General features: G+C 37.8%; 1 protein-coding gene across 1 annotated transcript in view; it reads right to left on the bottom strand.

Moving 5' to 3' along the window:
• The window catches only part of RELN (reelin), a 510458-nt gene that overhangs the window by 220583 nt on the left and 274266 nt on the right, over nucleotides 1-15609 (bottom strand). Inside the window, exon 10 of the mRNA XM_028846151.2 lies at nucleotides 12999-13239. Within this exon, the coding sequence (XP_028701984.2) occupies nucleotides 12999-13239 (241 nt within the window). The remainder of the gene's footprint in view (nucleotides 1-12998; nucleotides 13240-15609) is intronic.

Raw genomic sequence — 15609 nt, forward strand, 5'->3', positions numbered from 1 at the left:
TCAGGATAGTAGTTTTCTAAGGTTACTCCCTATACTCTGCTGAAAATGTTAATGACTTCACCTCCGTACTTGTAAAAGTGCTTACATTTGCCTCCACCATTGTTTTATTAGGTTTTCATCAAAGATGAACACCTAGGCACCTCTTAATATGATCTCCCTGGGGTCTAATGACCCTGATGATTCTTTCAGGCATCTGTAGCCTTACCATTTATTTTTTGACGATATCCTTTTTGTTGGAATGAGGATATTGGGCATTTGGGCAATGCCAGCTTGCAGAGAGCTGGTGGCAGATGGAATGAAATCTGCCTGGTATGCCTTCTCCTCCACATGAGCAGAGAGCCATCCATTTCCTCCATTAAGGAGTTGTCACTCAGCCCACCCAGCTGGAAGACCATTTTTGATAGCCAAGCTGGCTGGTGGCAGACAATTCAAATACAAAGTGCGCTTTAAAAGGAAGCTAAAACATCATTTGTAGGAAAATTGAAAATGCATGGCTTCCACCACAGCCAATTTTTTAATGACTGTAATATTTTAAGTGATTATTTTTGCCACTTCAGATTGCTCCTTAGAGAGGAGAGGTTTTTTAATTAAAATCTAGGCAATGCAAACAGATGAGATATGAGGAACAGAGGAAAGAGAAATAAGATGAATAAAATTAATTAAAATGGCATTGTTGGCAGAGTCATAAATTAGCCACTGTCTGGCTGGAAATGAAATATATTGGTATAGGAATTTCTGTATTAAAGTGAGATGTGTGCTAGAACCGTTGGAGATTGACTAATTTATAGTCTATGTATTATTGTGTATTTCAAGTCTTTTACTATGCTATACCCATTATCATATAGAAATACACATTTCCTACATCCCAGTTCAACAGACTTTAAAGGTATAGACTTTCATGCTACATTAAAAGAAAAATTAAAATAGAAAGAGAACGATTTCTCTCATGAGGCAAAATAAATTTCTATCATTTTCCACACATTCAATTTCTAGGTAATTTAATGTCAGTTAAAAAACTGAAAACTTGGCTATAAATACAGTGCAGGTGCAGGAGGGCTGAAGTACATTTTCTCTAGTCAACACAATAGATTCAACCATGGTGAGTCAATTTTAGGGAGCTTAAAGAGTGTTTTTTCTCATTAATTTCTGGATTCATTAAACACATTTGAACTCCTTTGTACTACAATTTTTAAAGATTCAATTTACGGTATATTTTATGACAAGTATATAATTACTTGGCAATAATTATGACAACTCTAAAATGGCAATACTGACAGATTTGAATTGGAGTAATGAGAGGCAGAATAACAATGTAAAATTCCATAGGGCTGTTGTTAACCTTGTCTTTGGGGATCAACTTGACTTTCACAGTGTTGGAGGTTTTCAGACTTGCCTCCTCAAATTAAGGGCAAAGATGCCAGGCACAGCATGGGAGGCTGCAAGATAACAAGGAGTGGTTGGGTTTTATAGTAAAATAGAACTGGCTTTGAAAGTTAAAGCTGTTTGATCTTGGGGAAGTCATTTGGCATCTCCAAGCCTCTGTTTTTTCATCTGTGAAATGGGGATAATTGTGAGTATTAGATAAAATACTGCAGGGAACATGCCTAAAGATTGCTGCGTCTTAGGAAATCTGTAAACACTATTTCCCTCCTGATTTTTTTTTTTTTGCCCCCATCTTCATTCATTAACAAACCTTACTTTAACGAATGAATGTCACTATGCAAGCTATTGTTCTAGGTGCCATGCTAGGTACAAAGATGACAGAAACTGTAACTGTTTTTAACGTTCATTTGGAATAAATTTCACCTACTGAATATTGTGTTAACTCAATTAGTGATTGAATGTGTCAGTTTCGGACCAAATAAATAAGGCAAAAGATGCATTAGGCAGGGAGCTTCTGCATATTTGTTTAAATGATTATTTTCTGTATAAATTATCAGAATTAGTTGTTTCTGTGCTATTGCCACTCTTGTCATGGCGATCTGGCTCATTTCCATGTTTCACTAATGTTATTCCACATTAATTACTGTACAAATAGGCCTCATTGGGGGGAATTGTGAAAAGCACACTACTTACATTTAACCCTTCATCCCCAAAGTACTCTTATTAGCTTAACAAATTATATTCTGGCTCATTCTACAATATCATGTACCCACCTCTTGGGGGAAACATGACAATAAGAGCAATACGATCCAAAGTGAAGAACATCCCAAGCAAAGGGAATTTAGGTAGACAGCATGCAATTAACCATGCTGGAATCTGGCCAGAAAACCACAGTTAACATTCTGATTCTTAATGAAAAAAGACATGGGAACATGGGCTAGCCACAAGTCTAACTGAGCTCAGGTTTATCCTCATCAGAAAGCCACCACTCAAATCCCTCAAGTTACACACTAGATGGTTTCCAGTACAGTGATAATGCAAAGCACATTTCTGAAAAGTAAATCTGATTTTCTCTTATTTGTCCTGTGTATTGTCAGAATATAAAACCATCAAATGAATTGCTGAAACCTTTTTCTGAGGTGCCCAATCGAACATTGCATGGAAGATGAATTAGGTATGATAGTATTGCTGTGCCAGGGGGTTATATTCCCAAAAAGTAGGTTTATAGGTGAATTCTACCTTGAGTGTGATCTTCCCTTTCACCATTTGTCTTAGATTTTTTTCATTAGCCTTACCTTGTGTTAAGGCTAAATTTTTCAGACAAATTATTTTTTTTCATAATTTGATATAACGACCTTTTTTCTCCATTGATGGTTCAGCAATTGTGACAACAGTACTAGATGGGTGACAGCAGAAGCCCAGAATAAAACATTCAGCTCTTATTCAGGACTGGAGACTTGCCTAGCGTCCACTGGGACAATGAATTTGGCAAATGCATAAGGTACAAGAACAACAGAAAATTAATAGACTCTCGTGTTCAGACTTAATGCTTCCCTTTAATGGGTTGTTGATTTACCTAACATCTGTCATCTTCATTAGGGCCTTTTGATGTTTGTTAAACTAGAAAGATTGTCTTTATTATTGGATATTTATCAATAGTAAAGGTAATAATGGCGAGGCAGTCAAATTCAAAGTAGTAGTAGAGGAAATATTAAGATATGACCCTTCTAAATTCAGTAGCTTAGTTACTCCAAATCCTTGATATTAGTTTGCAAAATTTAACAAATTACTTTTTTAAAAATAAAATTTCTTTTAAATACATGTGATCAAATCACAGCCTATTCTAAAGGACAAATCTTCACAACAGAATAATCATTTAGTGCTGATTTACTTCTTAAAACAAGTTGACATAAATGTGTAGAAGAGGTAATCTGGAATTCTTTGCTATCCACACAATGAACTAGGGTAATAAATAGAAAAAGATTAGCAGGTGCAGGCACAGCCAGCAGAGTGGGAAGATTTCTTAAAAATAAAAAATATGTGGAAAGCACCTATCTCACCATGATCTGCATTTAATCTGTAGGTCATTTCCAGAGTTGACAGAAACCAGTGATTTATGCCTTTGCAAGCTGAGGGTAACCAGGATAGCTGAGCAGATATAAACATTTATTAACTGTGAGTGAGCAAAGCACTCCTTTTTTCTCTTTTGAAAACATACACACACACCCACACAGACACACACACACTAAGTGTTCAAGGATGATTCATGCTTTCAAAATAAAAATTTTGGCTGCCACCAAAGATGAGCATAAACAAATAAAATGCAGCAGCTGCCAGACCAGTATCCACTTCCATGGCATATTGATCCATTCAGAGATACTGCTTCATGGGGTATTATTAAAGGATGAGGAAAACAAACAAACAAAAATAAATAAATAGAAACAAAAAGCCCTGCTCACAGCTCTTTCCAAATCAATTGTCCCTGGGTTCCCTGTGACGCGCTTCACTGACCTTTGCAGCTCTTGGTGGGCTGCAAACTTGTGGAAACTTGTGGAAACTGATAACTTGTGGAAAGCAGGCAGCTGCAGCAGCTCCAGGCTGACCCTCTGAAAACCTACATCTAATGTTTTTCTTTCAACTTAAAATTAAGAATATTCTCAGATTGCAGGATGTGTATTTGAGAAGTTGGGAAGAGATGACTTTGATGGACTTGCCCAGATGTTTCAAGAGTGACTAAGGAAAATTAAGCACTGAGCATCCAGGGTTTTTACAGACACACAATGTTCATCTACTCTAGATATAAAACTGTATGGCAAGATCTTCCTCATGGTGCTGGCATCTACAAAGCATTCATGAAATGCTATCAATACTTTACTATCATTATTATTACTATTATTTATCATAACTATGGTTACTACTATTTATTGTTATTATTATTCATTACTATCCAGTATCTATGTAGTGCTCATGCCACTGCAAGTATCATTTCTGGATATGAGAATTCTGCTCAAGGTGATATGCTGAATCTTGTTACTGTATGCCGTAAATGGAAGGAGTGAAAAAAAATCAGTTCATATCCTTTAATCCTTGACGGCAAAACCAAGACCATTCTCACAGAGCTGGTGCACCAGATGTTCCTTGAGATTAATCATTCCCCCACTATGGGTAGGAAGAATGTGCCTTTCGTTCTTAAATGTGGAACAAACACCCACAACCACATGACAGAGGGCCTGCCTGGCACGAATAGCTATTCTAGTAACTGCAGATGATGAGCTGATACAGTGTATCCCTTATCTTTAGAATAGGAGCAGCTGGAAAAATATACTTGATTATTCTGGAAATCATGTACACAAATACAAAGAAGGATACAATATTCTGTGAAAGAGGGCAAAATCATCCTAAACAACAATTGTGGCAGGTGATTTGATACTGAGTGAGTTTCAGGCACCTTCCTTTGCTGAGTGCATGAGCTGCTTACTCTGGGAGATTACTAATGAGGGTGGGGCTCTGGGGAGCTTTTGAACTTGTAGCACTATATTTATTGGTATTTAAAGCCCTACCTCCTTGGTAGTGAACAAAGGGCTGCTTAGAGATTTGTGGGAAATAAAAAATTATGATGGTAATTAGAAGCAGGATAGGAATGTGGTACACCTTTTCTTCCACACGGGAAGTTCTCTGTGAAAACACTGCAAGATGAATCAGGCAAGGCCATGGACTTGGAAAAAGAAAGGAGGAGAAACAGATGGTGACATAGAAGAATAGATTAATTCTGTAACCATTTACAGTCCTCCTCAGCTTTCCAACCCCAATTCAAAAAGCACAACAAATATAACGCCAGGTTCTACATTAAAAGCTGATAGTGTTATACATCTATTTCATATTAATTACTAAAAAAAGTCAACAGATGGTAAAGCCTTCTACGAACCTAGGGCCGATTTAAACTGGTGACCTGTAATTGCAATTCTGCAAATCATATAAAGTCCTGAAGATAATTACCATACTTGGTCCTATATCATCCTTCCCTACCTGAGATAAACAAGAATAGGCTCGGATGAAATGGTTTAGATATTCCCCCCCCCCAAAAAAAACAGAAATATCTAAAGAAGACAAGAGCAAAATGTACTATGAATGACAATGGTTTATTTTTATCTTTCCTATTTGACCTGCCTCTGTCAACATTATTTTTAAGATCAGCAGTGGAGAGTTCATATACTCACTACTCTGTGTATTCCCTTGTTTTATTGACAGTAGCATTAAAAAAGTCATTCGTAGGCCGGGAGCAGTGGCTCATGCCTGTAATCCCAGCACTTTAAGAGGCCAAGGCAGGTGAATCACTTGAGGTCAGAAGTTCAAGACCAGCCTGGCTAACATGGAGAAACCCCATCTTTACTAAAAGTACAAAACATAGCCGGGTGTGGTGGCGCACGCCTGTAGTCCCAACTACTTAGGAGGCCAAGGCATGAGAATCACTTGAATCTGGGAGGTGAGGCTGCAGTGAGACGAGATCATGCCATTGCATACCAGTCTGGGTGACAGAGCAAGACTCTGTCTCAAAAAATAGAAATAAAAACTAAAAAATAAAAACAAAAAATCATTTGTAGTTAATAAAACTACTATACTTTAACAGTATTTATTATTTAATATTTTCTTATTGAGTCATTACAACATGAGGCAGATGCTATTATTATTCCTGTTACAGGCAAGGACACTGAGAGGTTAAATAGCTTACTCAATATCGGGAGAACCCGCTCCCGATGTTTAACATGGGTTCTTTTCTATTTCCTAAGTGTCTAGGCTGGTTTGAGAAATAAAGGGAAAGAGCACAAGAGAGAGAAATTTAAAGCTGGGTGTCTGGGGGAGACATCACATGTTGGCAGGATCCGTGATGTTCCCCGAGCCGTAAAACCAGCAAGTTTTTATTAGCGATTTTCAAAAGGGGAGGGAGTGCACGAATAGGGTGTGGGTCACAGAGATCACATACTTCACAAGGTAATACAATATCACAAACCAAATGGAGGCAGGGCGAGATCACAGGACCACCAGATGAGGTGAAATTGAAATTGCTAATGAAGTTTCAGGCACGCATTGTCATTGATAACATCTTATTAGGAAATGGGGTTTGAGAGCAGACAACCTGTCTGACCATAATTTATTAGGTGGGAATTTTTGTCCACCTGATAAGCCTGGGAGCACTATAGGAGACCGGGGCCTATTTCATCCCATCGGCTTTGACCATAAAAGACAGGACGCCTTAAAAAGGGGCCGTCTATAGGCCTACCTTCAGGGCACATTCTCTTTCTCAGGGATGTTCCTTGCTGAGAAAAAGAATTCAGCAATATTTCTCCTATTTGTTTATGAAAGAGGAGGAATATAGCTCTGTTCCATCCTGCTCACTGGCGGCCAGTTCAAAGTTACCTCTCTTGTTCCCTGAACATCGCTGTTATCCTGTTCTTTTTAAAAGATGCCCAGATTTCATATTGCTCAAACACACATGCTCTACAAACAATTTGTGCAGTTGACACAATCACAGGGTCCTGAGGCGACATTCATCCTCCTCAGCTTACAAAGAAGATGACGGGATCAAGAGACCAAAGTAAAGACAGGCATAGGAAATCACAAGGATACTCACTGGGGAAGTGATAAGTATCCATGAAATCCTCACGATTTATGTTCAGAGATTACGGCAAAGACAGGCATAAGAAATCACAAAAGTATTAATTTGGGGAACTAATAAATGTCCATGAAATGTTCACAATTTGTTCTTCTGCCGTGGCTTCAGCTGGTCTCTCCGTTAGGGGTCCCTGACTTCCTGCAACAACTCAAGACCAGATGGCTAACAAATGGTTAAGCCAAGACTTGAACCCAGACCAGTTTTAACACTTGTGTTATATCCAGTCTCTTTCATAACATTTGCAGTGTCTTTAAGTCATCACTGAATTAAAAATTAATCTTCCTGCCTTATAAATTAGATCCTCTTGATATTTTTCCAGCTTTTCTAGGCTGTCTAAGATCCTCCCCCAGTGGGATCATGAAGGGGCAAGGAGCCCTCAGCACAAAAATGTTGTATTCATTAGCCAGAGGTGCAATGCTAAGAGAGGAAGCACGCATGACGTGCGTGAGAGATGCTTTGGGGTGAGTGAGCCCTAGCTTTGGTGAAGAGTGGGAGGATTTCCAGAGAACCTACTGGTAGATTCAATAGAAAGCCAGTTTTGATCACTTGCCAGGCCCAGGAATCAATGCCAGCTCACAATAATACGTGCCTCTTGCCTTGTCTTCTCCCTTCCAGATCCAATCCTGGAGGGTTAAGAATCTGAAACTAGTTAGGATTGGGGGTGGTGAGTAAGGAGGGAGAAGGAGCTGATTACTGTCCCCATTTCTACTGCAGGAGACCTGCGCTGGAGGTGAGCAGCTGTGGACGAAATCTGGAGCTTGCATTATCATCATTAACTGATCATATTGATAGTGAACTGAGATATCTGGGAGACTAAAGTAACTAGATGACTCTTTTGGTCTATCCGCAGTCTTAGGACCTATCCTAGTTTCATGCAAAGAGGGCAGGGATAAAGGAGCTGCCACAGCAAATTTGAATGACCAGTGGAAAAAGAGTGGCATTTTTTTTGTCACCTGTCTCCATCCTGACAAGTCCTGTTTGTTAAACTTAATGGTTCCACTAGCACAAAGAGGAGGGAGACATTAGCTATGCAAAACTTCCCAGAGACAATGGCATTTGAACTGAGCCCCTAAGGATGGAGGGGAATTACTAGGAAGGGAATAAAGAAATGTGGAAAACCACACCTAAAGGAATGCAAATGAGAATTTCTCAGTTGGCTGTATTTTTGACGCTGGAGGACAGTGGATCAGGAGATGAGGATGAAAATTACGCTGGATGACTAATTACAATAGTAAAGACCTGGAACCAACCCACATGCCCATCAATGATAGACTGGATACAGAAAATGTGGCACATATACACCATGGAATACTATGCAGCCATAAAAAGAATGAGTTCATGTCCTTTTCAGGGACATGGATGAAGTTGGAAGCCATCATTCTCAGCAAACTAACACAGGAACAGAAAACCAAACACCACATGTTCTCACTCATAAGTGGGAGTTGAACAGTGAGAACACATGGACACAGGGACGGGAACATCACACACTGGGGCCTGTCAGGGGGTTGGGGAGCAAGGGGAGGGAGAGCATTAGGAGAAATACCTAATGCGTGTGGGGCTTAGAAGCTAGATGACGGGTTGATAGGTGCAGCAAACCACTATGGCACACATACACTTATGTAACAAACCTGCATGTTCTGCACATGTATCCCAGAACTTAAAGTATGCATATATAAAAGGAATATAACAAAATCCAGGAAAATTAAAAAAAAACCAAAGGATGAAAAAAGGTAAAAAAAAAAAAAAGAAAAGAAAAGAAAAGAAAATTAGGCTGGATGAAAATTGGAAAGGGCCTTGAATTATAAGTGAGGGATTTTGGCTTGTATCCTCTAGGCCTACATAGGAAGTCATCAAAGGTCTTAAGCATGGAGGCAGCATAATGTAGTATGTGTTAAGGAATGATGCTAGAGTTTTTGCCAGTGGCATCCCTTTGGATGATCCTTGGTTCCAACATCTTGCCAGGCAGTTGGCCACATTAGACTGTTGATTTCTCTTTCTTTATTGTTCCAAGGCCCCTACTCTATTTCACCTCCTCTGTAGATTACTGAAAACACCTCCTGCCTTCATAAAGGAAATATTTTAATACTTATTCCTCCTTAAATACACAATAGGTTGCCCATGAGTGCCTAAGATGAGCCAGTAACTAGAATTTTGAAAACAAAATCAGCTGTTATGATGTGGAAGAAAGGGAAGCAAACAGTGCTTGGGTTGCACTTGTTAAACTGTAATGTATAACAAAATCAGTCTTCTGGAGGAAGGAACAGGTGGTACGCATGGAACAAAGCTGGAGCAAGATCAAGAGACATGAGAAAAACACGAATCTTTTAACCTGCAGCCAGAGAGTGATGGGGGAGAAAACATGCAGATAATTTAACAGGTATATGTTGGGAAGAAACACAAGACAATCAAGAAGCATGTCAGTTACTCACTACTTGTGAGAGCAAAGCTATGTGGCAACTGAGAGCAAGAGTTCTAAAGTCAGTTCCTGGATTTGAATCCTTATCCTGCTACTGGTGAGAGGTGTATTTTGGACAAGGTATTTAACACCCTCTATGCTCCACTTTACACATACCAAAAATGGGACTAATACAGCATCTTCTTTAAAGGTTTATGAGGATCCAGTTAAATGAGATGATGATGATAACGATGACGATGATGATGATGTGTGTGTGCGTCTGGAATAGTGAGTGCCTAGAAGAGTAAGTGTTCAATAAAAGTAGCTTTCATTACTTGATCAAAGGTAATCCTAACTGTGCTTGGAAATTTTTGCATAAATAGCTCCATTTTGTAATTAAGCATTGCTGTTAGATGTACTCTTTGAGATAATCAAGATGGAAACACCTTGGAATTTTTTTTTTTTTTTTCCAGATCATAGCTCACTGCACCTTGAACTCCTGGGCTCAAGCAATGGTCCCATCTCAGCCTCTGGCGTAGCTGGGACTACAGGTGTGCACCACCACGCCTGGCTAATTTTTTTATTTTTATTTTTGTAGAGACAGGGTCTCTCTATGTTGTCCAGGCAAGTCTTAAACTTCTGGCCTCCAGTGATCTTTCCACTTTGGCCTCCCAAAATGCTGGGATTACAAGCATGAGCCTCTGTGCCTGGCCATCTTGGGAACTTTTAATGAGTAGGTTGAACAAATAATACAACTCTAAAAACTAAAAGTCCAAAATAAAGCAATGCTTGAAAAACACCTTGTGACCAATAGGAACATTGAGATATGCTTTCTAATTTGCTGTATTTAGCTTTTACCTCAGAGGCCGTCAAGTAAAGAAACAATATTTGACAAAGAAGTTGCATATAGTCTAAAGAAACAATTTTTATTTCTAGAATTCTAAATCACTTGGCAAAAGCAATTCTTTCATTCTCAGATGGTGAAACCAAAAAACAAAAGGGCAGTCATGTAAATGAATTAAAATGACAAATTCTTAGATTTTATTAATGCATTTATTTGAAGTTTTAAAAAGAAACATCAGAGAAAAATTTCTACCCAATGGCCAAGTCAAAGATAATGTTATAAATCATTACTACAATGATTTTTTTTTCCTTAATAGACATAGGTCACTTGGCAAGTCTCAAACGTGTGATTGGAAAGCTTATGAGTAGGATGAGGGACCACAAAGCAAAGCATATTCCACATAAAGTTGTAATATAATTAAAATTACTACCGAAGCAAAACCATACTTCATGCATTTTTATCATGGGTGGTACCAAATACATGCAATGAGAAACCGAATAGCTAATTAGATTAGTGTAATGGCTTGTAAAATGAAACAGAAAGGACATTTATGCCATAAAGGGTACTCAGACGAAATGATAAATGATCATCATGGCAAAATGTGAATCCCAGGCCCTGAGGTCTCCTGGGTTTATGCATCTGCTTGCCAACATTGAACAATGACAGCAGAAATTCCTCTTTTAATCAAGTGGTAGTGGGATATGACATAGGCTATTCTGACAAATGTTTTTTTTCTAGATTCATACAAAAGAAATCCATGGCTCTTTAAGGAGCCATGACTTCAGATTCTGTCAGAATAAATTTCCATAAGGTTTACTGCTTGTACTGAGCAAAGATAATGCCTGTTCCTAACATCAATTAGTATACTTTCAAATCAAAGCAACATGACTAGGGTTTGACTTGTTAAGCAAGAAGTCATTTGCATCAGGAGAGTTCCTGTGTTGAGGGTTCACTAAATAATTTGTAATAGTTTTTCTGGTGCTCAACTCTATTATTAAAAGGAGGTGAGCATTCTCGATCTTTCTATTCTACTTGCTACTTTTCTTGTGATCCTCACCCCTTTCTAGCTCAGGATGTTCTGTAGCTGTGAGACACATTTTAAAAAATTCTTCAAGCTGTGTTTGTATTTTATTTTCATATGTTAGAAACTTGAGAGGATACTGTTGAGGGTCTCATGGCATTTTCATATCACCCAAGTGCAATTTCATGCACTCTCCGGGCAGGCAAGCCCATGATTTCAATTCCCATTCATAAGCCTAATGACTGCCAAATTTGGATCTTTCTCTGAGTTTCTCACCCAAACATCTACCCTCCCATCAAATCGTTCTTCTTGCTTTCCCTCAAGATAATCAAAATTGATATGTCCAAAAGAACTCACCAACTTCTAGCAAAACTGCTTCCTCACTATGTTTCCTTTTCAATGAACGGCACATGTCCACCCAGTTGCCTATACCTTGTCCCTGACATCTAACATTCTTTTGTCTTCTCAGTACGTCCCCAACCTTTTCTGTTCCCTGTCCTAAAAACTGAAATAGCCACATTTTTTCCATCCTCTCACTCCTAATTCTGGCCAATATGATCTCCCATTGAACTACCATAATAAGCCTCCTGTTTGGTTTCTCTGGATACGCTCTTTCTTCCTTCCGTTCAGTCCTCTATCCTCAAAGGGATATTTCAAAAACAAGTATGATTGGCTCCTGTTTAAAGCACTTCAGTGGCTCTCTATCACCTTCAAGATAAAAATTCAAACTCTACAGACTCTTGCAAGATCTTCCGGGTCTTGTCACTGGCCATGTCTTCAGACTTTTCTATCACAAGTCTCAACTTAAAATGTATTAGACAACTATTCTGAATTTTGCCTAAGACTTTTACTTTGTGTTCTCACCTTCCAGCCTTAGTTTGGGCTGCTATAACAGAGTACTATGACCGGGTGGCTTAAACAACAAATATTTCTTATAGTTCTGGAGGCTGGGAAGTCCAAGACCAAAGCACTGGAAGATTTGGTGTTCAGTAAGGGCTACTTTCTGGTTCTCAATGTGCTCTCTGGAGTGTCTGTACCCTTGTCACTTAATTACCTCCCAAGGTCCCACCTCTAATACCATTGTATTGGAGTTAGGATTTCAATGTATGAATCCTGGGGAGGTGGAGGGACACACTCAGCCCACAACCCAGCCTTAATGTATCTGATTTATAAATCTAGACACACGATTCCTCCTACCTGGCCAACTCCAAAGTACTGTTTAGTCTCTATTGGAGTCCCTATTCTCCTACCTTGCCTTTGTAACCCCCAAGTCTGCATTGGTTATATTGTACTTTCTCAATACTCTGAACTTTCCCAGCAAATCATAACCATTAGGCTGTTTCGTATTTGCATGTTGACATATTTAACTCCCCCCAACTAAACTGACATCCACACAATAGGAAGAGACACATCTAACTTTTTGTGGTTATATTCTCTGGGTTCAGCCCAGTACATGGCACAGTGGGTTCTCAAAAATACTTTTTAAATGAATGAATAAGTGAATGTTTTACACCAATGACTCTCCATCCTTAAAAGGTACAGTAAGATAAATAAGTATATTATCTATTCCTTTAATAGTGGTTTTCGTAAAATAGTTATCTTTATACAATTTGGTTTATTGAGCTTCACTTTTAGAAAGGAGATGAAGGATTAAAACAACCCCCAAACCAAAAAGAGCTCTAACCTTAACTGTAGCTCCTGGGAAGAAAAGCCAGTTGCCTGTGTCCACTGGGTCGAGACTATCTTCTAAAATGACTTGTCTGTGAGCTGAATTGATGATCAGGATATTATCTAAGGCCCAGCAGGCTTCATACACTTCACCTACACGAAGATTTTCCTGCTTCCACTGAAACTGGACATTCTCCCCTTTGGCGTCCTCAGGAAGGTAGAGGATATGGATGATTGTGCTGACATTGGAAGGGGCTCTGGAACATAGAGAGAGATGGGAAGTTCAGCAATGTTGACTTTTTCTTTCTTAGAGATGAATTTTTTTTCTTAAGGTTGTAGTTTCATGATCTCAAGAATGTTATATTTATTACCGATAAAATCTCGTAGCCCTTAAATCTTTTAATATTTGCTGACTATTAAGATTTTCATATTGAATGACGACAGTTCAAGTATTAAATACCTACAAAAGGTTTACATGGAACACAAGTCAGGCATTAAGTATGTTCAAGTAAGTCAGTAAGGGAAAAATTAAAGAGAAAATGGTACATACTGTTATGGCTTATGTAAAAAAATTACAAATCACAAAGTATATCCAGCACAATTTTTTGCACATGGCAAACATACAATCTAAAACAGGTTACTCAATAATAAGGAGAAAAATTATAAAAGGGTGATTTTTTTTTTTTTTTGAAAACAGGGTCTTGGTCTGTTGTACAGGCTGGAGAGCAGTGGTGCTATCACAGATCACTGTAACCTTGAACTCCTGGCTCAAGTGATCCTCCCTCCTTGAGTAGCTAGGACTACAGGCATCCATCACCAGACCCAGCTAATTTTTATTTTTGTCGAAATAGGTCTTGCTATGTTGCCCAGGCTGGTCTCAAACTCCTGGGCTCAAGTGATCCCTTCTGCCTCAGCCTCCCAAAGTGTTGGGACTGCAAGCGTGAGCCACCATGCCTGGCAAAGCTGTGATCTTAATGTTGATTCTTACTTTGAAATTATTCACCTATTAGAAACCACTGTGTGCAATATGTTTAATAATCAATCTAAATTATTTTTATTTCTACTAACCAGATATGTTTTCATGTTTAGTCTGTATCAAATGTGAGATTTGCCATAATTAAATGCTCTCACTTATAATACCTCACCATTTCACATAGATCATCCTTAAAAACATGATATAACATGATTTTCTATATTACCTCTACTAGAATCTAGATCCTTCTGCTATATAATAAAATATTTTTATTAAACATTTTCTTCCACCAAAGTAGAAACCTGCTGTAGTAAAAATGATTGCCTTTGCTAAGATTAAAAGTGGTACTAAAATGCAAACTAGCGGTACCCTGGGCTTGTCATAAATCAGTTTTGAAAGGACTAGAGAAGAGCCATATTTCTCACTCATCAATGAAGCACATATATATCCGTAAAATTGTCACCATAGGTTATAGATGGTGTACCTTACCTTTGGGGGTAATCAATTCCCTTTTCTTTTAAAATATTTCATGATGACTATGCTTTTAGCTTCCCAAAGAATTGAAATTGATGAAGAGAATATATTTAGGCAGTGATTGGGAGCACTTTCACTCTGACCTCCAATGGTAAGGGAAATTTGCATTGGTTTGGTACATGGCCTAAAACTTGAAGTACCATTTAGTGAAAAATAGATGGGTTCTGCTGAACACGATCTTTATATGTTCTAATTAAATATGTAGTTTCATTGTTCATCATATCAAAAACTTGTAGCTGTTTTCCAGCAAGAAATATGTACCATAATTTACTTAAACTATGATATATAGCATACTAGAAAGAGAAAAAAATGGAAATATAGCTAAAATTTTCAATATTTATGATTCTTTGTTTAAAGCCATTTATAGAAATATTTAATATGAATGCATTTTCATAACTACTAGAAATTGCAAAGAATAGCAAAATGTTCTGTTATAAAATTGTCACAGTATGTCAGCGCTCAGCTTGTATCAGGTGCCCATACATTATATTTTGTCCTGACACAGAGAGAGACAATCTATTAAAATCCATGAGTTAGAAACACTTTTCTCAGTTTTTGGTTAGACTAAAGATTTGTGAAGTTTTTATTATTATTATTTTTAAACACCACTACCAAAGAAACTTTAGACAAACTGGCTTAGTATTATACTGACAGCCTAATATTTATTCTACTACCCTAAATAATAGTTCTTTTAATATGGAACTATAATAAAGAAAACAGCTGGTAGAAAAAAAGAAAGCTGTCACAAAACTGATAAGAAAATATTCCACTTAAGTTATGCTAACTTAAGAGCTAACCCAATCATAATAATCACTTTATAAAAGTTTAAGCTATTTTTTTCCTTTAAATATCTTATACCTAAAATTAAGTATCCATTTAGAATTTTATTTCATGGTTTAAACTCTTCAGTAGTGGCAAACGTAATTTGAGTTTTGCTAATCTAGCCAAATCTTTTTAACATGAATGAATTTCTTCATCCTCAAGCATCCTACCTTATTTTCTTATTGAGGGATATTTTTTAATAAAGAAAATGTAATATGTAATTACAAGTCACATCACAATTATGACAATAGAATTTTAGAACTGGCCTCAGGGAAGTTAGAAAGGATGTGACAGAACT

This window comes from Macaca mulatta, chromosome 3, assembly GCF_049350105.2.
Source record: "Macaca mulatta isolate MMU2019108-1 chromosome 3, T2T-MMU8v2.0, whole genome shotgun sequence".
Lineage (NCBI taxonomy): Eukaryota > Metazoa > Chordata > Mammalia > Primates > Cercopithecidae > Macaca > Macaca mulatta.